At 35.3% G+C, this 22,426-nt stretch overlaps 1 protein-coding gene across 2 annotated transcripts in view; it reads left to right on the forward strand.

Annotated features, from left to right (window-relative positions):
* The window catches only part of DTNBP1 (dystrobrevin binding protein 1), a 72,448-nt gene that overhangs the window by 11,384 nt on the left and 38,638 nt on the right, over positions 1–22,426 (forward strand). Inside the window, exons 5-7 of one of the 2 annotated variants that reach the window (XM_055799232.1) lie at positions 1,203–1,335; positions 9,068–9,200; positions 22,027–22,049. In XM_055799232.1, coding sequence (XP_055655207.1) covers positions 1,203–1,335; positions 9,068–9,200; positions 22,027–22,049 — 289 coding nt within the window. The remainder of the gene's footprint in view (positions 1–1,202; positions 1,336–9,067; positions 9,201–22,026; positions 22,050–22,426) is intronic. The other variant, XM_055799233.1, reaches the window with a different exon arrangement.

A 22,426-nucleotide genomic window follows, 5' to 3' on the forward strand; every position in this document is an offset into this window, starting at 1 on the left:
AATTGTAGCTGTATTTAAATACCTTTGGGCTGAAATGTTTTTCTGGTGTTTGCCCCCATCTCATGGTATATTTTTTTGTTTGCTTTACTGTTTATCTGATATAAATCCCATACCTCATTCTCACAAATGGACTTGGCTTTATTGAAATAAGGATGTTGGTCTTCTGCAGTGTTTCATTACTGACTAGGCTTTGAAATAAGTTTTCAAACTTGATCTGGTAGAACAGGATGGCCCTTTGACAGGGATAGGTAGCTAGAAGAATTTGGAAATGGAAGAAGTTGTCATTCTTCTAGAAGAATGTTTGAAGTGGGTAGAATTGTAAATCTTTGAGAATTTTCCTTTGCCCATTGCTCAGGCTTTTTTAGTTTCTGCACTGGGGAATTCAGAATGCAGATACAGCCATAGGCTGCAGTTGTGTGCAAGAGGAAGAATGAGCAATGGAACTAAGAGCAAGGGAAACCATAACTGAATCATCTCAAGTATCATATATAAGGGACATATTTGTTACCCAAGATCTCTTGATCTTGCTATTTCTGATAGAATCTGACCTAAATAAATAAAACTTTTAAGCAGTGTATCCTCTTCTCATTGTACTATTGCATGGTACAAGTTAGGAAGAATCAAACAACAAAAATTGAACTAATGTAAAAATGTGTTCATACTTTGCAGCTACTGCATGCAGATAAGTTTATCATGAGGGCAGAAGAGCAGGACTGTAATAAAAACAACTTTTAAAAAATGTCATTCCTTTTATTTTTTCTAGAGTATTTTGAATATGCAGAGTTTTCAGTTTTGTTAAGTTTAAATTAGTGACTAGCAACATTAAACTAAGTTATTGATCTAAATAAGCCTTACATTGCAGCACTGCAATGTTGTTCTTGTGTACCAGTGCAATGCCGCTGTCAAAATTCCAGATATGTGTTATTTACAGTTAATAAAACCCATAAAATATTTCCTGCATTGATCAATATATTGAGAAATAACTTACCGTGTTTTCATCAATGTACTTTTATATAAATATTTCATACTACAGGGGCTTTTTTGGGCATGTTGTATATTTACTTGAGAAGTATACAAGTGGCAGTGCTATATAGGGCTGCTATACTGACTTTATGCAGATGCATTAGTTCTAAAAATTAGTCAAGATGCTTTTAAATAGGTACGTAAATTTGTGAATAAAGTAAAGAACCTGTTTGTTTCAGCTGGTGGATAGCGAAGTAGTGATGCTTTCCGCACACTGGGAGAAGAAAAGGAACAGTCTGGTGGAACTACAGGATCAGCTCCAACAAATACCTGGGTTTTTAGCAGATCTGGAATGCCTCACAGCAAGTCTAGGTAAGGTTTTATAGACATACCAAGCATTCAAGTTGGCACACAGAGGATTAGTCTGAAGTTGTGAACTTTGCAATTATAAAATTTACTTTTGTTTCCTGAATGTATCTTTTCTATTGTAAAACAGTAGTTCTTAAACAAACTGTTTTTGCAAAAGAGCAAAATTAGTAGTGGTTGTTCTCCCAGCAGTTAAAATTCTGTGTATTATTATTTGGGAGAAAAAATAAATTGTTACAACTGCATATCTTGGTGTGAACAATTGAAAATTATTATTCTTGAACTCTTTTTAAAAATTCTTGAAGATGTGTAGTGTGAAAACTCATGTATGTAGTTGCATCTCTTTGATTGAGTCTATATCATTTTATATAATAATTTGTTTTAAATCATCATTTGTTGGGGATGGAGGGAAGAAATTTACCTGGCTTGGGAGACTCTGAAGGCAGCAACTTTTTGTTGAGAGTAATTGTTAGTTCCAAAAGTAGCTTGCGTAGTTTATGGTAGTGTACAGGGTCAAGCTGTTCTGAAGTCATACTCATCTTTTTCATAGGTGAAACTAGCAATCCTACATATTAAGGTTACCAAATACCCTATGTTTGTTAGATGAGTTCCAATTTTTTGTAACTTTACCGAATGTTAATCTGTTGATTTAATCGAAAAGACGAATTAGTGGCCTACTTCTGGAAACCTCTCATATAAAACAGTTGATCCACTGTTGAAAATGAAATTAGGAAAAAATGTTCTGATCTCTTAGTCTCTGAAAGCCTTTAGTGTTACTGAGCCTTGAAATGGGGATGCAGCACTTGACAAGTAGCAAGCCTTTCTGTCAACAGTAGGCCCCTTGATGCCTCCATGAAAATCCATTCAAGTTGCATCAAGTTAAAGCTTTGAAAAACTGCTGTCTGTGCATGGATTTTAGTAGCTAAGTTCCCTAGGGACTCTGCCTGCACTATTCTTACACCAGCTGGGAAGTATGCAGAAATTCCTCATGTAATTGCAACTCTTGTTTTTGTGGGGCGGGCTGGATTTTTCTGCTGGCATCTGATGTGAAGAAAAGAAAGAAGGCTAATTTCTCATTCTTTTATGGTCATTGGATATGCACAAATCGGCTTTTGTTCCTAGGTTGGTGGGTAATAACTTTGGTATTTCTTTCTGAACCAAGGAATATATTTCATTTTTGTATTACAGTTTTCTTATGCCACCTTGTTTAGTAAGGATTTATCATGTGTGGTAACCATTTAATGTTGGCTTTTTGAAAAGCTGAGTTATTTTCTAAGGAAATACCGATTGAAATAATGATTTATTTAAATACCGATTTTAATATCATCATGCACAAAGTGATGCAGTCCACTGGTAGACCAAAGATAAACAATATAATAAAAACCTAATGAAATTGTCGTTATAGTTCATAACTGCAAATGCTATAAATCCTGATGAATTGGGGTTACCCTCCCATTCCTGATGTTATAGTTTTATGAACCAGAATTAATCTCACCCTGATCATAGAATTACTTGGAGAAGGCTCAGTCTCTCTAGAATATTTTTGATACTGCACAAGCAGAATTTAAGGAAGCATTAACCACTCTGTTCAGGGAAGCCAATGAATTTTAAAGTCTACTGCTAAGGTTGTGAGATTTGAACCAAATCTTCTAGCCTCACCTCGTGTGTCAGATTTCAAGTAATTTACCTAGAGGTTTTTATTAGTTCCTCCTAACCACTGTGAGTTTTTTTGAATTGGTTTTTTTTTTCCTGTTAAGTTTTATAGTCTATTTGAAAAGTATAATTTATACCGTATTCAACATCTACACTTCTGGAAGTGATCTACCAGAAATTTACTGTGATATTCAGCTCCCTGTTTTTAGTTTTTTATAACTCTGACCTATCTGCTTTTTATAAATTTTAACTGTATTTACTTTTCCAAGAGATGACTAATACTGTGGCTATGAATCTTGAATACAAGCGAAATATTCTGTAAAAAAACATATGTGAATGTAGAATTGTAAATTGTTGTGTCCTTGGTAGTGCATCCAAGTTGTAACGTGGCTAATTGTCATAATTTCAGAGAAATAATAGTTCTGTGTTGTGACATGGTATGCTTCTAACCTATTAATACCTAAACAATCTATTTTGAAAGTAGATAGGGAGCCCTGGCTGCTTTTGACAAAAGATACTTCAGATAATGGAAATGAGCCTTTTTAATGACCAACTTAAAACTGGTATGAACAGATTGCTCAGATTTTGCTGTGTATTACAAGGCACATTTTCATTAGTACTTTTATAAATAAAGTCCTTTAACTTAGGTATGCACGTTATCTACCATCCCTCATTTTAGGTAAAAAAGTCTGTGTCTTCATTTGATAGTTATTGTAGTACGCAGCATCTTGTAGCTGCTGTTGAAAACTTCGAAGAAAAAATTACTCTCATGTAAAAGCAAAAAGGACAGTTATTGTCCTTTCAAGGACCAGAATTTGAATCACCACTTAAGCCAACTTTTGTTTGAGATGTTGTAGAAAACATCTGCTTGCCGTTATCTGACATATTTGCCTTAATGTGAAATACGCTTCATGTTTGAGCAGGGGCATCAACTTGATACTGGTTTCAGAAAGGCTAGTCATGAATGTAGGTGACGATCCAATGTAAGGTGAAAATATTTAGACTGGGAAGAAAATACAGCTGGATATATATACACAGAGATAAAAGCCATTGCCTCCTAGTCTTCAGTAAGTATTTTTTTTTCTGAAATATGGGTTAGATGGATGTGAAAACTCATTAGGGAAACTAACTTTTCACACTGCTTGAGGGAGGTATCCTTGTTTGTGTCTTGAGCAGAAGATCATGCTTTGTTTTTAGATTGTGTATCAAGTATGAAAGGTGCCATTTTCTAGCTTTGCAGAATTCAATCCAATTTGTTCAGAATTTGCATTTAAAAAAATGGCCATGTTCACTTTGTTTAAGTGGGATTAAAGACAACTTAATGGCTTTTTCAGACATTAAGGAAATGTACTAAAACTTGTGAAATATAAGGTCATAGTAGTATCTTTTTAATTAAAAACAAGACTTTGATTTTAGTAACATTTGAACTACTTTAAGAACTTAATACTCCATATTTTGGGTACTTGTTTTGAAGCAAAAAAAGTGTGTTTTAATGAAATATACTTATTTTTTCATTTCTTGATAAAAATGCCAAAGGTTTTTCCAGTTTGAATAATGCAGTATACTTCCAGCAACATCTTGTATTCTGAGACTAAATAATTTAATTTTTCTTCATTTCATCAGTTTGTAGACAACCTCTGAAGCAGTACTTTTAGGAGGAAAATGTGTAGTGAGGAATAGCCCACAGACTTGGCTCTTTGGGGAAGACAAGAGTGTCTTTGAGGCAGAGAAGTCATTAGTTTACTATTATCTATTTATTAATTGTGGTTTATGTCAGGATTTAGATATTAGCAGGTATTCTGCAAGTAAAACTGAATTTAAAGCCAGACAATGTATTAATCAAGATTTTTCAGAGCTGGCATTTGAACTTTCACTTCTGAATTGTGTTTGGTTATTTAAATAACCATTTCTTTTTTGTTAGCATCTAGCAGTTGATCGCTCTTGAAAAAGAGCTGAATAAATGTGTTGTGATGCAGAAATCCAGAACACACATTCCATTAAAAGACTAGGGTTTAGTGGTTTCTTTTTTATTTTAAAAATTTTTTTAGTGTTAGGAGAGCTGTAAAAACTTTTGCTGTAAATTTGTAATGATTTGTCGTTGGGAAAATGTTTAAAGAAAATAAAGTTTGATTATTAATCAAAATTTTTTTTCTAACTGGTTGACTGGTTGTTCAGAAACTGCTGTTACTTTTCTTGCTTTCATGAGTTTGTCTGAGATGAAATGGCATTTATTTTTTACCAAGAAAATCAGGGAAGATATTTGGGAGATGTATGTAAAACCAAGGAATTTTAATAATACAGCGTAAAGATAACTTCTGTTCAACATGGAGTTGGTCTTTTTCATAGGCTCCAGAGCAGAATACTTTGGTGGAGAGGGTTGTTGTATAAGTTAGAGATAGGTATGTATAAAAGGCATATAGTTTGGTGGTGTAAACTTCGTAGTGTCTGTGGCTTGAATACAGAAGGAAAAAAATCCTAGTATAATTGCTATGTAGTTTCAGCAAAGATGCTGCTTTAGCTTCATGTAAATGGTATGATCTTAGCTGTGTTTAAGAACTTTTCTTTAAAAACAAATCAAAATTGAGCTCCAGTAGAACTGTAATTATGTAAAGTATTTTTTTTTCCCAAGTGTTGCATCTAAACTGAGCTCTTCCTTTATACAGATGTCTTTCACTGCTCATTTTAAGCTTTTAGTAATTGTGGTCCCTGTCTGACCTAGAGGTAGAGAGAATTTCTTTGATGTAATTGTTTCCATCCTCTCTGTTTTCTGCCTTTTTGCCTTTTAGTCAGAGAATGAATGAAGTTTGAAAAAAACATTTTTAGTACTTCTTGGTGTTTTCTGTTGTTTGGGTGGCTGGGAAGTGCAGGAAAGCTACATTTAAAGTTACTGTAGCAGGAATTAAAAACTGTATTTTTTTTTCTGATAAACAGCTGTGTTCTAGCTTTTCTAACAGTTTTTGTACTACTGCAGAACTACAGGTAACACAGGTTTCAGTTAAAAAAATTATATGGTAAATTTAAATTAGCTAAACTTTAGCAATAAAGTGTGTTCAGGTACAAATCTGGATTTTGTGGTTGTTGAGTTCTAGATAAATACTTTAATACCTTCATAGCTGGTAGACTAAGAAAAATAGTGTACATTCATGCAAGATAATTCAATCTAATGTCATCTGATCAAACATTAGCATACTTTAAAAAAATTAATACTAAGAACTAAAACTTGTGATAGTGTTGTTATACCTGTGATAGTGTAACAAATATAGGCCAAACTAATATAATTGGAATGATGTCACTAAAGGACAAGTTATTTTTTCAGTTATCTAATAAAAAATACTCTTCCTACCAATTATGGCATATTATATATACATACAGGAAAATTCTTAATCTAAATATACAATGGGTTTTTTTACAGCCTCCTTTTTAAAAAGATTAAAAGGAGGAAGTGTTTTTCTTCCGCATAGCAGTGCTGTTTCAGAGTGAGATGGTGATTCTTGCCTGACTGCTTGGTTGTGGCATTTCTTGAAGAGCTGGAAAAGAATTAGTGATCTTGCAGGTATTCACTGGGTTTCTAGGGCAGATTCATTCTAGGTGCCACTGTGAACTACAAACTGGAAATTAATTTCTGTATCTCATATTTTTGCTAAATAACTTTTTTTTGAAGTGTGTGCTTATTTATCTGTGAACATAGATAGGAGCTGATCAAAGAATTATGGCTTAAATTTCAAATTCATTAAAGGTGTAACTGGAACTTGCTTTTTGATGCACGGTGCATACTCATTTGAGTAGGAGACAAGTTAGTTCACGACTGTAGCTGGTACTATTGCTGTGGAGCTAGTCTTCAGCTTTTTTTGTGAAAAGCATCTACGTTTTCTTTCACTTCAGAAAGAAGAATTCTGAAACCTGTGTTGCAGTGAAGTACTGTTCTTATCTTCTGGAGAAATCTTAAGTGTTCATTCCTGCAGGAGCACAGTGTTTTCTGCAGTTCCCACTAGAGGCTGCTCAAATGCCAGTGTTAGGGATCAGTTGCCCTTTTGAAGTCGCTTTTCTTCATCCTTTTTATTTTCCAGTTCTTTGTTGTTGTCTTTTAATATTATTTCAATAGCAAGTACAGCAAAGCAGGTGGTGTGTTTTTTAAGTGGAAAAAACAGTGGTTGATAGGTACCTTACTGAATTATCTGGAGCCCTGCTGTGTTTGTGAATTTTGCAAATTAGTAAGTGAGCAATCATTCTGAAAAGCAAGTTAGCATGATACAGACATTTGGATTTTAGTGCACTTGGAAAAGTCCATTTCTTAAGCAAAAGGGGACCAGCAGTCGTAATTGTAGTCATGATATTGCCCTTTGAATACATCTGGATTTTATGAGAGCAAGTTGAGTATGTGGTAAACAATGTATGTTCCACATCACAGTCTGTAGAAGTGGAAGCTTTTTTTTCCCCTCAAACTTGTTTTCATGTTTTCAGCTGCCTCCCCCCACCTTTTTTTTTTTTTTCTCCTTCAAGTGATCTGTGTACAGATAACTAATTTAAGGAGATTTTTACTGATTATATGATACATGTTTCCCTTTTTGACTGTTGTGGAGCAGTACCTTACTTGCTAGGGACTAAAAAAACCTTACTAAAAAATTGGAGCTGAATATATGAATTTGCATGCTAGGAAATTTGTTGACAAGGTCTTAACTTTTGCTTTTCTAGGGGGACCACTAGGATAGCTGTTTGTAATTGAGTAATGGTTAAGAAAGTTGAAATTTTGTGTACTCCAAGTAGAATGGCCAAACCAGAATTGAAGATTTGACTGATGCCTTCAACTTGCTGTTTCCTTCTTGTGAGCATCCAAAACACATTAACTTTTAAATCACTCTTTTATACCTTGAACTTAATAGTTACTGTCTCGCTTTATGAAGATTGCTTCTGTGTGTTACAGGCAAAGGTGAAACACAGCCTTTTGCCAAAACTCAGAATTGCTTTAGGTTTTCTGCTGTTTCATTCCATCATCTGTGTAGTTCTTTGCATCAACAATCAAGTACATACGCTGCAACAGATTAGTGTATCTGTCTCTGAACTGCAAACACCCTTTTATTCTTTGGTTGCTATTTTGTTTGTAAAAATGCGATTTATCCTTCTTCCTGCAATTTACCTTCCCTCTGGTAAGGAGAAGTCCTGGCAAAAGGGTGAATAATAGTCTTGTATTCACACAGTTCTATCCAAGAATAACTAGCTGGTTAGGGTTTGGGAAAATAGCTTTTCTACTTTGGGATCCTGAGGAGGGACATGGCGTTCAGCATTAATTAATCACCTGCGGAAAGAGCAATCCTTTGATCCAGGATTCACATGGCACAATTCAGGTCAGAAGGGACCTCAGGAGTTCTCTAGTTCAAATTGCTACTCACAACAGGGTGAGCTATGAGATAGGATCAGATTTCTTAGGGCTTTTCATAGGCATGATCTCTTTTTAACTTGCCACTCCAAGCAATTAGGGTTAAAGAGGAGATTAAGAGGTTTTGCATGCATTTAAGCACATGGGTATGTAAAATAGCTAAATCTAGAGATTTGCCTGTCAGTAAAGGATCTGTTTTGAGAGTAAACTTTTGAAGTCTGTATTCTTTTATCCAGGAGGTCACGTAAAAGTCAAAATTCTCCCAGTATGCTCTACTTTTGCTTCATTTAAGTAATTTAAGGTTAGTACTGGTTTTGGTCAGCACAGCTTTATGCCTCAGATTGGTACCAGAGAGGAAGGGCTAAACTGACAGTGTGCCGAAGAAGCAAAATTTAATTTTTAATTATGAGTTCTAGATGATGCTTTTCCTGACGTGTAGACCGCAAGCCTGTCAGACCAAGATGCTGGGGCAAATATAGTGGCTCGACATCTTGCTGCAAAGGGAGCCTCAGATTGATCTCCCTTGAACGTGGCTCTGCTGGCACTCCTTACTATGTGGATACGAACTGAGAGTTGTTTATCTTTCTGAGCCATTTATATATGTGTAATTATTACCATGTTAATGATGTACCTTTATGAATTCCTGTTTCTGTTCAGGTGAGTTGTCCATCTATTGATACAATTTGATATTCATGTAAGTATTTCTTATAGCCCAGCTAGAGGCAAACTTTGAGGAAATGGAGAATCATCTATTGTGTCTTGAGGACCTGTGTGAACAGTGTGAGTTGGAAAGATACAAATGTGTGCAGACATTACAGCTGGAAAACTACAAGAAAACAAAAAGGTAAATAAAAACAATTGCTATAAATATAAATTAGCATAAAATATAAGCCTTTGTGATTTTTTTTTTCTCCATATATAACATAATCCCTTTTATTTTCATCTTTTAAAAAAACAGTAGTCCTTGACAGGAAGTTGTGAATTTGTAATAGATTAATTCAATGTTGGCATAACTCTTGGTGATGAACAAAGTGTGTGTGTGTTTAGAAAATTATCAATACATTGTTATTAAGGTGAAGTTGTGCTTATTATTCTCTACAAGCAATTGGAGTAAGGGCTATTGTTAGTAAGCGCTGACAAGTTGTTGTTTCTTTTAATCTCTTGCCCTGTTATTTTGGTTTTCTTTTTTTCCCCATGTACCTGTAAGGTTAGGAACGGTATTTCTGTCTATCTTCCTTTCAGTTCATTCCTATCCTATAAATACCTTTCACTTTGTATGAAAGGTATTAACCTTCTGCCATTCAACTTGCAAAAACAGGACATTGCTACTTGTAATCGAAGTTCAACTTGTAGCAGTATGTATGAAAAGTCAGAACAGCCAACTCTTCAGCTTCATGTTTACCTAAAAGATAAAGTAGCAAGAGATAAATGTTAAGAGCTTAAATAGCTTAAACTGTTGACTTTCTTGGTTTTGTTCCTGACAGTGCCGAAAATAACCTTACTGAGATAAAACAAGCAGTATTAAGTCCATTATATAAATGAGGAAATGAGGAGTTAAATTGAAGGAATTTGTCAAAGGCATGTCTCAGACAGACGCTGTTAGGGAGTGGTAGGTAGATGCAGATGCTGACAGACCTGGAGCCAGCATTGACATGGGGATAACCAGGTTACTTGATCTGTCTAACCTGGTGTCCTCCTGTTAGCCAGGGGAAGCATCCTGGCACCCTCCTCGATTCTCTTGTTTGTGGAAGCAAGTGTGCCTCATGCCATAATTGGAACAACTGGTTTGGTTTACAGTCCTGGTTAGGATGTGATGATCAAGGCCAGAACTGTGCCGGACAGCACTGGTAACACTTTGCTTAGCTTAGCAGTTTTTCTCTTTTTTGACCCTCCTTTTGCCATCCCTATAGCTCTTCTTTTTGTTTGTTTGTTGTGGTTTTTCTTAATCCCAGAGTCCTCAGAAATAAACAGTCCACCCCTAATAACTTATTTTTCCCTATTGGTCCTGGTTTTGCTACTCAAATTTGGTATTTCTGATACCATTTTCTAGGGAATCTTGGCCTTCGGTGGTGTTACAAATATGGTTACCGAAGTACTGCTGGTGTTGCAAGTTCTGCTTCCCAGAAAGTCTGCAATAGCTTAAAGGTCCCCCTTCAATTTTCTGTAAGGTTTGGCTGTTTCTCGCCTTACTCCCCTTTAACCATCTGTGAAATCCAGCCATCTCTTACGGTGCAATCTATAGCTTTTGTCAGCCTCTTGCTATGTTGTCTGTCACATCTAGCAATTTCTCATGTCATGTCCTTTCGTTTTACACATCCTGTTCAGTTAGTTTAACCTCAGGCCAGGGTCTTGGTGGTGATCTTGTCATTTTCCTGCAACCTGGATTTTCTCTTTCCCAAGTCAGGGCAACGCCATTTTCTCGCTCTCCAGGAAGAGTCAACAGTAGTCAGTATGGCTGGATATTCACTTGTTCAGACCTATTTAAGTGATAGAATATTTAATAGCAATTATTTTAAAATTCTAAATATGTGCTATGTAACTGAATAACACACAAATGTAAAATGTGCATAAAGCAACAGATCTGTATCCCCTAAAATACTGTAACCTTTCTGAAATTTTCTGAGTTCTGTTTGTTCTTTCTGCCGTCCTCACTCCCTCTCCTCCTCCCCTAGCCTCTACTTCCAACATCAAAATAAAGTGTTAAACTGTTGCTTACTCTGCTTAGCAGCATCTAATCAGTTTTATAAATAGAATGCTAAGCAAATTACTTAACGTAATTATAAGCTGATTACATTTGGTCAGATCTAGACAAAACAGGAAAAACTTAGGTAATTTCTGGTTAATCATTACCACTGTATTTATTTAAGAAAGAAACCAACTGCTATCTTATTACTAGAAGGACACCTGCCAGTGTAGATACTCGGAGAAAACACAGCCAGTAACTTGATGTGAGTGTGATTTCTTATGTTTGTTCAGAACTCATATCCTGTCGTCTTCTCTTTAGTGTTTGGGGTTTTTACTGTGATACCAGCTACTGAAAGAATCAAGTGGGTGTTCAGGAGTCTCTGCTTTCTCTCTTTAACACAATAGTTACTTTCAGGAAGTGAGTAGTTTTGTGTTTACAAAAAACAAAACAAAGTATTTCCTATGTTTTGACAATATAGGGATGAAAACTGAGGTGAACACAAACTGTAGAAACTGTGGTTATTGTAAGCATGTAACAAAAAGTAATTTTATTATAAAGTCACCGTAGAGCTTAGACTAGCAGCTCATAAATTTCAAGTCTTTTGAAAAATCTTCCTATATGAAAGATTTAGAAGAAAGTGCTTTAGGTCAACATTAAAGCTTTGAAATGCAGCTTATGGTAACTATGGGAACTGATTTTCAGGAATAAGTCTCCCTATTAAATAGAGCAACTTTATTTCAGTTCAAACAGATAAATTTTTTGCCTTTTGTCATTGTGTTGAGTACTAGTTTCAGAGTAGGTTCATCAATCCAAGATGTTATCCACGGTATATTTTAAAGCCTGGTGTTCGGGGGGGATTGATTGTTTTTCTGTGTGCTTATATTTAGATTTTTAATATTCTCTTTTTTGTTTTTAAATCCATTAATCGGGGTACCAGTATCGTTGTATGAAGTCTTAATTCATCCCTTGTTTTCTCTAGTTAGTCTTGCTGCAATTGCTTGCATGTACATTAGCCTTGAACCGTGTCGTTTTGTTTCCTGTCCTTTTCTCAATCAAACACAGTTCTTCTTCCTTTCCCTTCATCCTCCTACTGAGGATGTACTGTTTCTGACTGCAGAAAACTCCTTGTATCCCTCCAGTCTCCTATGGCAGTTCTTGCATTCCCAAGGCAGTGCACCGTGTCCTTTAGGAATCACTGTCAGAAGCTCACTTTTGTGCCAATTTGTATGTGCACTGAATTGCAGGCTTATGGTGTAAGAGAAAATGTTTCTGTCCTGGAGCTGTACTTGCTATGAAGCTCTTAGTACCATTTGTATCCATTTCAGATGGATCACCATTTTTTGGAAAAACAGAAACTCCTGGTTATGTTACCAGTTAAAAGGAGCTGGCCAACTGCAACATGTAAAAACACATTGGAGATAGCAGAGAATCCTTGTCACTGGAAATGAGGGAATAAATTTTATTATGTGTCATTTGACTTTAAACAGGCTTGTCTGAATTTTATTTTGTTTAGGATGTTGTTTAAGAATCCTTTCTGGTTTTCAGTACGTGTCTGCTTTGAGAACAGAGAGAAGGAAAATGAATAAAGAAATCTAAAATCCTGAGTCTGAAGTATACCCTGCTGCTAGGGTGTACTTCAACAGATGAATGTTTAGTAAATACAGACCTTAGTGCGAATAATTTCCTTTCTGGTGACATTTAAGGAAAATTTTACCTTAAATGTATATTCCTAATTTTTGTATTTGAAAGGTTTATTTGTTGTCAAATACTATGTAGCCCCATGCTTTGGTAATTGATGCAGTAGATGAGGAGTTGAACAGATTGTTGTATTTCTTGTTAGATGCATTGCTATGCCATGATGGTGGTCTTACACTTCTGGATGAGAATGTTTGATTCAGTTTCTCATTCAGAACAGTATAAAGTTTACGGCAATTGCACTGTGTAGGTTAGAGATGTCCATGTGAGAAAATTTCATAATCGGTTATCCCTGTTAAGTTCTTCTGCTTGATCTCCTCTTGGTTTTATCCCTCTAATTGCTTTGGGAACATAAGGAACAGTGAGGATTGTTGCAGTTAGATACAGTTGCTTATGTTAGACTTAACCAACATAAACGTTCAAAATGTAAATACAAAAAACTTCTTTAAACAATTCAGACTAGTCTGCTTTTTTGAAAAAGTTGTTTGTTGGTTTTTTTTTAACTTGGACCAATTAGTGGTTATTTACTCACCAACATACAAAAATGTTTTGTATTATTATTTTTTGCTATGTTTTGCTTTCAAATATTATCTTTACCTCCTACAGTATCACTGTAAAAAGCTGCCCTTTTTTTGGTGGTCTTGTTTAACCTAAATTAATTTTTTTTTTCTACCAAGATCAAAAGAGGTCTAGAGGATGGAATGGGTAATACACTGCCATACAAAATCGTGTTGCGTAAAAGACGACTTACAAGTCTGTAGATCTTGTTTAGATCCTGTAGCCTTCCCCAAGTGATAAGCTAGAACAGTACTCTGCACAGTACATCATCTTCAGTGATGACTCCCTCCCATATGGCAGGGATAAATTTAAACAGTACCTTCATAACCGTTTTGAGCTTTACATGTAATTTATCAAATTAACTTTATACATTAAAAATAAACCATTGTTGCAAATGTTTCAAACAAGTTTATTTTTTCCTTCCAGCATTAAATCTACTGTGAATTATTTCTAAGACTCTAGCTACATGTTTCATGGTTCTCATCAAAATTTTCATCAAGAGTTAGCTTTCATGCCATATTCTTCTTGATCAGTCTTCTGGTGGTATAGATTTTCAGCTGCTAATACCTCCATATACCGGGGTACATAAATAATGATTTTGCAAGGGTGGATGCAGAACTTTGATTATCTTCAGGACAGCTTTCAGGGTAGATGCACAGTGGATGACTGGCTTCGAGTTTTCATCAGGTATTAATTGTATGAGTGTAAGTTTCCATGCTCACAACAGAGTTCAGATGGCGGAGATCTTTTTCATCCTGCTATTCTTGAGTTTGCATGCAGCACAATCAATTGCAAATGTTCTCATGGTGATAACTGGCTGGAATTAATTTTATGGCCATCAGTTATTGCACTTCTTTGGACAGACACATGGAATGAGAATTCCTATTGATCTGGAAAAACTGGGCTTGCACAAGGTTTGGAAAAGTTCTCTTGATAATTGTGTTTCCTTTTGTGTAGTTTTAGGGCTCTGAACTTTCTTTTGTTTGCGAGAACATTTGCAGTACAGTATTTTGCATGCATCAAACCCAAAGGAGCATGCTTCTCCATTAATAGTGAATTTTACTCCTATCAGTGCTCCAAGTATTTGAAAACATTAGGCAAGACTGAATACTTAGCAGGTCAATAGATTGTAGGTTTTTTTGGCGTTTTTTTATATTATTTGTAAAGTGTGAATGTGCAGTAAAATTTCTGTTGCTTAAGTTGATTTAATTTTGCCCTTCTTTTGTGGTGGTCTTTGCTTGATGCAGAGAGGGAGTGACATTGTTATAAAGAGTTTTGTTGCATACCTTCTCCTTATAGTTTTGTTTTCTTTTGAACAGACATATAAAAGATTTTGTTCTTTGTTGGGTTTTGTGACCTATGATTAAAGACTGAATGTGTTGGATCCTCTGCATCTTACAACACATTGTACTACTGTTTTCTAGAAAATGTTAAACGTTATGTCAATCCTGTATAACTTTTCTCTACCTTTATGTAGTGCTGGTTACTGGGCAAAATCTGCAAATCCTGTCAATCTGTTAGTGCCATCTATTCTTCATCCAGATTTATTGTACCAATAATAGAAATAGATGGTTTAGGACTGCCTTAATCACGTTTTGTATTCTCCCTTACTTCAAAACTGCATTATTTATCAAATGTGTTCATTTCATTATGGCTAGTGGCAGGAGAACAGGGCTTAGGTATTTCTCATTACCACACTGAAATCCATTCTCTGCTTTTGAGCAAGGTACTGTGTCTCCTGATAAGTTCTTTCTTCACTATGAATTATTTTCCTGAGAACTTAGGAATTCAGTCATTCCTTTTCACTTACATCTAAAACCAATTAGTTTAAAAATTGTTCAAAAAAATGCATTAAATGCATTTATTGACGCCACCTCTGTGAGGGGTATTTTACATTTCTGTGTCAAAGGGATGTGTTGAGGATGCCTGAAGTGGTAGAAGTTGTAACTTCTATCTGCCACAATTGCATCCATGCTGTGTGGAACAACATTCAGCATTTTAGGTAAAGAGTGTATGTGGGAATACGGGCCTTTTTTAATTCTTTATTTTTGTGGTCTTGTGTATTATATGTCACTTAGCAAACAAAGTTGGGCCAGTTTTTTAGTACTGTAATTTTTTTTTTTATTTATGCATATAGGTAAATTGATGGCAAAGTTAAAAGAAGGTCTGGATTTTGTTGTGTAGCTGTTCACCAAAAAGAGGTTTGCTGAAACCCTTTTTCTCCCTAGGAACGACTTGCGTTGTTCATAACAACATAAGCGTTGATGGTGGAGGTGGCCTTTGGTAGAGTTGTTTGTATCTTCTCTTAAACTTCAGCTTCTCTTACATTTCTTTGTAGCTTCTCAGATTTATTTGTAGCTTGCAGTTGTTTGTATCTTCTCTTAAATTTTGTCTCTCAAATTTCAACTTTAAACTTTGATTCCTAAACTTTTGGTTGTATGATAAAAAAACCCTGTGCTGGTAGATGTATCTTTTAGTGATCCAATGACATTGCATACTAAGGAAAAAAATTTAAATTTTTTTAATTTAAAAGCTGCCCCCTCTTTTTAGATAGCAACAGCATGAAAGCAAAATGAAAACTGGTCCTGTGCAAAATCTAGATCTGAAGGCATAAGGTTTTAAAGGGAGCTAAGAATTTATTCAGCATTTCAGATTCCAGTTTGGAGTGGTTCCAATGCTAAATGGAATATATAGTTCGAATATATATTCCATTGCTAATGGCCTGTATCCATCTCTTAGCAGAGGACAAAACACTTGGTTGCTTTTAATGATTTAACTTCTACCATTTTCCTCTGGGTTTAATGCCATCTCCTTCATTTTTACTGTTCTTTTGAATGATAGCACCTGAAAGGTGACCTCCAGCGTTTTTCATCAAGCTAAGTATTTGTTTCACTGTACGCTGAAACTGCTGAGTTTATTAGGGTAGTATTTATTCGTAGTTGTATTTATTAGCTTGATTACCAGTTAATGTTTGCAATTTCTGTTACAAAATTTTGCTTTGATACAGTCCATCTTCTGTAATGAAGTTAATGTGGAAGTTTTGCTGGAAGAGATGGAAAGACTTCAGATTTGTAGCTGCATTTGACTATGGAAGCAAAAAAATCTCCACTGCAACATTATTTAAATGCCTTAGGTCTTTGCTCTTCTCTTTTACTGGATAAAGTGTTGCTTTTGATGGTAAAGAATCATGACCTGTCTTCAGTGTTTCTTTGGATAAATAGAAGACTTGCCTGCTGCTTAATTTCAAGAGTATTTTAGTAGTACTTTTAGATTTTATTGATTTTTTTTTCATTACTTGGTCTTTTCATTACTTAAGTCTCAAAGGTATTATCAAAGTAGTAGTTGGCCTAAGTGATCTGAAAAGGGTGCCTAAGGAATCTGTGGTAGGGAAAACATTTTTGTGTTGTTATCTTAAGTGCTAATCCCCAAAGTACATAAAGTACTTGAATTATTTCTGTGCACCATAAAAGTGACATAAGTTTTGAGTTCTTAGGTTTTTTACTTTTCCTTTTGGTGACATCCAGAGGAAAATTCCCCACGTGGCTCTTGTTAGGTGCCAGAAGTATTTTTAAACTACATTGCACACAAGAGGCTATACTTTCTTTAGATGTAAATACTATTTACAAACAAAAATTAACAACTCAACTTTTATAAACACATTTCATTGTAAAATCTTTCAAATTTAGCCCTCAATTTTTATCATCCATATGCTGTCGTGAGATTGTCTTTTGTTTATGCATGTGTCTTGTAGTTTGGATTTACTGACTGTTACTTTCAGAGCTAGTGTTATAAAATTGTTTCTGACATTCGTTTATGACTTTGTTACTTTCTTATCTGCCTACTCTTTTCATGAAGATCAACTACAGAACTGTCAATTCTGGCAGCTGGCATCATTGTAAAGAATGTTTCTGTGGTCTCTAGGTATTTAACTGGATTCCCCTGGTGTTTTGTTACATTCAGAAAATTGATCTTAGTGTTACAGCCCTTTGCAAGATACAATAGAACCTGAGAACTTTGTCTTCTGTTGAACAAACTAAAATCCCATGGACTTCAAAGTTAAAGCAGGATGGTTTTGACTCCTCCTCCCATATTCCTCTTTCTGGATTTAATTTTGTTAATCAGTGATAATGAATATAATCTTCCTAGTGTCCATCTCTTCTGCTCAGTGACTAAAGCAGGGTTAATCCAAAGGTGCAATGAAAAGCCTGAGGAGAATGGGAAGGTAATTGGGAATTTGTATTTTCCTTCTAAGTCTTTGTGTGAGTTCTGGTCATGTCAGTTACTGTGTGGGATTAGTTATATATTGTAGACAGTTTGTTTCACTTTTTGTCTACAAAGTTATGGGGTTTTACCACCCTGAAGCTTGAACTCTCTGTAAATGAAGAAGTTGAGACCACTGACATGATCATCAGAAAATTCCAGCTAACTTAAAAATAATAATTCAAAAGACACATCCTCTCTCAACAGAGCTTCAAGGCACAACAGTTTTAATTCACTTCAGAATTTATTGTATTTCTTGCAGATAAAAAATGGTATAAAAGGTTTACTTAAGACTGAAATGGAGTATTGTATTTTTTCAATGTCTATATATATCTTCTTTTTCTCTGTACCTGTGGCTCAGGTTCTTTTTGATGAGACATTTCACAGAAGTTCTCAGTGGCATCTCTTACATTAACAGTGCTTTGATTTCATTTAAGTTATTTTGAACCATGAGACATTATAAGCTGCGCCTTTTTAGGCATGGCACATAGAGGGATTTATAGTCAGATTTACCTATGTCCATCATGCTCAGGAGGGGCTGAGAATCTGATTAGCGTGTCTCTTATGCTGGCATTAAAACAGACCTGAATGTCATCTTTGTCCTGACATAAGTATTTTTTTGAAGAAGTAGGCAACCAGGCTTACGCAACTGGGGTTTTCCTGACAATTGTTGCTCTTGCTGCCGTAGTGTTGGTCGTTTTCAACTGAATTTGAGGGGTATAGAATTTCCTGGAGTAATTAAGACACACACACGTACCCTCTATCTATTTTGTGGAAACAAGCAACTGGAAAGGAAGAGATGAAAATTATTGCTTTATGTATGTGGCTGAACAGTTTTCATGGGTATAACTCCAGTGTAGATGGAGCCTGTACAGCCTCTTGCCTCTCAGGAAAAAAGCTGGGCTTCGTAAGTTTACAGCACACAGAACAAGGTTACTTTTAAAGTGCCTCTGTGCCTTTATAGTCTGATTATTTTAGCCTTTTTTTCTTGCTCAGCGGTACTAAACTTCATCTTTCACTGAGAGGAGGTATCTATATTATATTATAGTACAACTATTAAATCCTTTCTTCTGAAAGCTTACTCTTAGCTGTAAAAAAGTAAAGAATATTCTTATTCATGTAACTAGCCAGATTTGTTGGCACTAACCTAAAATTTAGTAGGTAAAGTAAAAGAGCATATAGTTAGATGCCAAGTAGATTGAATTGATTAGTGGTCAGGCTCAGCATGAGAGTTCCTTTAATCCTGGATAGATGCTGAGCAGCCCCACATGGGGCTTCAAGAGCCTTCGTGTGTAGCGAGGCTAGGGGCAGGGCAGGGGTGTGTTTTTCTAATAATAATGGAAAGGATTATCTCACCCATCTGTGAAGTGCAGGAATTTTGGGGGACAAAAACTGTAAAATCCAGGAGCATTTCTCTATGGAAAGCTTTCAGTTGCCTTAAACTAGTTAGACAAATGGGATGGACGGGAAGGCTAGCCTTTTCCTGCGGAAACCGTGTACAGGATAATCCACTTCTGAGCTGAAGCAATTGGCAGATCTTTTCTGCTGAGATGATTCATTGTACTTCAGTTTTGTCTTCGAGTATGCTGTTGCTAGTAAGCTATCCATCAAAGGCTGAGTTCTGCTCCTGTAGCTTTTGTATAAACCTGGTGTAAAAAATGATCTCAAAGAATGAACAATTTAAAGTAAAACAAACACAAAAATGTAATATATAGCTTCAAAGCTGCTAATTTAACATGGCAAGATCTAAAATAATAGGAGGCAGCAGTCCTAGCTACTCATCCAGGCCTACTGCCAAGGCAAGTTTTTCCTCCTACTTGCCTTTTAACCTTGTTTTGAAGATTACAGTTTTCCAAAACTGTTTTCAGTGTTACCTTTTTTTGTTTTAATTACTCAAGCTGCTTTTTTTTTATAGAGTGTCAGTGTTCCAAATACGTGGTTTCCTTCTTCACGTAAATTAAATGTATTTACTACTTCAAATGATTTGTTTGTCTCTGGACTCATAGAGAAGACGTAGGAGGTATGTTTTTCCTGACAGTTTGTCAATAAATACAAAAATACTTATTTGCTTACAAAGGGAAGAAGAAATCTAATACTTTGTATTACATTTTTTTTCTGTATATCTGTTCAGAATGTTGTAACTACCTATCTAGAAAATGTACTGATACAATCTTAAGCCATCTGTTTTTCCTGTGTCTTTACAAGTCATAGTGTCTGGTTCTTTACCAAAGATGATCTTACCATGATGATGAATGAGATTTAGGATTAAAATTTAAAAACATCCAAATAAATTGAAAACTTGATTATATAAAAACCAGATCCTCCATGTTGTTGATGTAGACCGTATTTTCAATAAGCGTATTTCCAATATATATTTCTAAATGTATGTTTTAAGAGTGTTGTGAGAAACACGAGATGCAGTTGATTCATTCATGTTGTCTAAAATATAAAGAATCGTCAGCCTTTGGATCTGAATTGGTATGAAGGTACTAGGAAATGCCGATCCTTAGATTCCAAACCTATATTTTTACTGTATGCTAATTGCAGATATTTAAAATTTTTCAGAGTTGTGTATTCTAAAAAAAAACTTCTGTCAAATATTTGTTTCCAACTTTCTTAATGAACGGCAATTACATATATGAATATAGCGATAGCATATTAGCACATGAACTCTAAAAATATTGATAGATTTCAAAAGGGAAATATCTGGGGTTTTAGACAAAAGCAATGGCTATCACTGTGGGTTGGTTACTTTATTAGCATCTTGCTTGCTTATTGGTTTGAACACAATGACAGTAATTGTTTTGTCTTCCCTTTTGGAGTCAGGTGGCATAAGAGCTCCTGATGGTGGGTGCAAGTAGTATAGTTTTTTTCCTCTTACTTTCACAAGATGCTTCCTCAGTATGTTTTTGTTTCAATCTGTGGAAAACAAGCATTTCCTGTGATTGTTGTTTTCTGGATTAGTATGCCATTATTAAAAAATGAGTGTGACTTTTGAGAGTCTTTAATATTTTTGTAATTTATTTAGAGTACACAGGAGAAGAAAAAATTATTAGGATATGAACCTGCAAATCATAGGTGTTGTGAAGTAGCTTTTTTCTCTGGTAAAAAAGGGAGAAACTAGCTTTGGAAAAGGATGCAGGAGAAGCATGAAGGGAAATAGATACTCACAGGAAGTTACAACTAATAGGCTTGTCTACTGTAACTCACACTATAGCTTATTTCCTGGTAAAACACCCATTCTTCCAAAAACCTATATTTGACACTTGGTGACAGAAGTGGGATGTTCACTGAAAATGTGGAGGTAAATGCATTCTCTTGCTTCTTTTAAAGTATTTTGTCCTGCTTAGAAAATAAATTATTTCAAGGCTCGAAGCAGTTTTGTCTGTTCTTGATGCAAGAATAAATGCTGAATTGCATCATATGTTGCAATGGGAGGAGAAGGAATTATTATTACGGTATAGCATATGTATTGTGAAACAGTGTATATGGTAGGTGACTCAGTAATGACTGAAGCAGGCTTTCGTCTATGGGTAGTGAATAGAGTCATTTATCTGGACAGCTGTTAGTTCAGTCCTTTTTAGATTTATTTTTCTTATAATCACTTTTGCTTTCAATATTCAGAATCTAACTAGGCAGTCTGCAAGGCACAGACTGAAAAGATGTTTTTTATAAATGAACATTTTGTAAGGAAAAGGCTAGCGTTCTGCCTTATTTAAGCTATTATGTTGATTTTTCTTTAGCCTCTAAATGGACGATAAATCAATACTTTGTAGCGATGGCAAATGGGGCATTATGCAATTTCTTTAAAATACAGAAGGTATTTTTCTTAGTTTTATAGCCTTTGCATTCACAGTTGTGTGACTACTAAAAGTGGAAGGGAACCTGGTATGAAGGAAAAAAGGTACTATTGCTGCTGACTTAATTTCTTGGCTTTCTGGTATGTGAGTGTTGTAGTTATCTGTCTCTTTCTGTACTTTAAAATCCTCTCCTGGAGGAGTGTCACTATATGCCTCTGTTGCCTCTGAAGTGTGTGGTAGCTGCGTGAGTGATAGCGTCAGATTTTTCTCCTTCACTGTTGCCAAAAGTATTTGGAATAGCATTGAGAAAAATGGAACACTGATTGTTATTCACTGTGCTATAAATTGGCCAAGCTCTGCTAAGCAATGGATGCTTTAGTACCTAAAGCCTTGGTTATTTTTGCAACAGTATATCTAGAAATTACGTGGATAGCTATAAATGTGCAATAGTTGTATAATTGCACATTTATAAATAGATGGTAGTCTTATTTCTAAACAGGTTAATAATGTTTGCTTTAGATAAAATTGTATAATATTACCCTTACATACAATGATAATCAAATTCTTCAGGGTTTTTGTTTTAATGAGCTAAACTATGTAAAATATCTCCTGTAGTTCTAGATGTAGTATTTCTAATAATGTTTGTTTTTAATTCTGCTTTTCTCTAACAGGAAGGAACTTGAGACCTTCAAAGGTAAATTCTATTTTTAATTTTCTACTTGATTATTTGCAGGAGTTACAGTAATCCTTGTGTTAAGTGAAACTAGTAAGGAACTGTTCTAGTTCTGCATTTGATAATGATAGTTTTACGTCAACGCAGCAGGCTGTTTATTTTTCAGTTTACCTGTTCTTGTTGCTGGTTTCTTCAGGAGAGTAGTAAGTGTGGGAAGAATACACATGGTTCTGTTGTCTTAGCTAGGTTTCAGAGATTCTCTAATTCAAGTCTTTCCCTTGGTGTTCAGTTTTGGAAGTTAAGGGCTTTGTCTTCAACTAGTTGATGTCTTTCCTAGCATGAATGTGGTTTTGACATGTGTCGCAGGCTGTTACTTGGTAGACTTTTGTCTAGCTATT

Source organism: Falco peregrinus, chromosome 3 (assembly GCF_023634155.1).
Source record: "Falco peregrinus isolate bFalPer1 chromosome 3, bFalPer1.pri, whole genome shotgun sequence".
NCBI classification, from domain to species: Eukaryota; Metazoa; Chordata; class Aves; order Falconiformes; family Falconidae; genus Falco; species Falco peregrinus.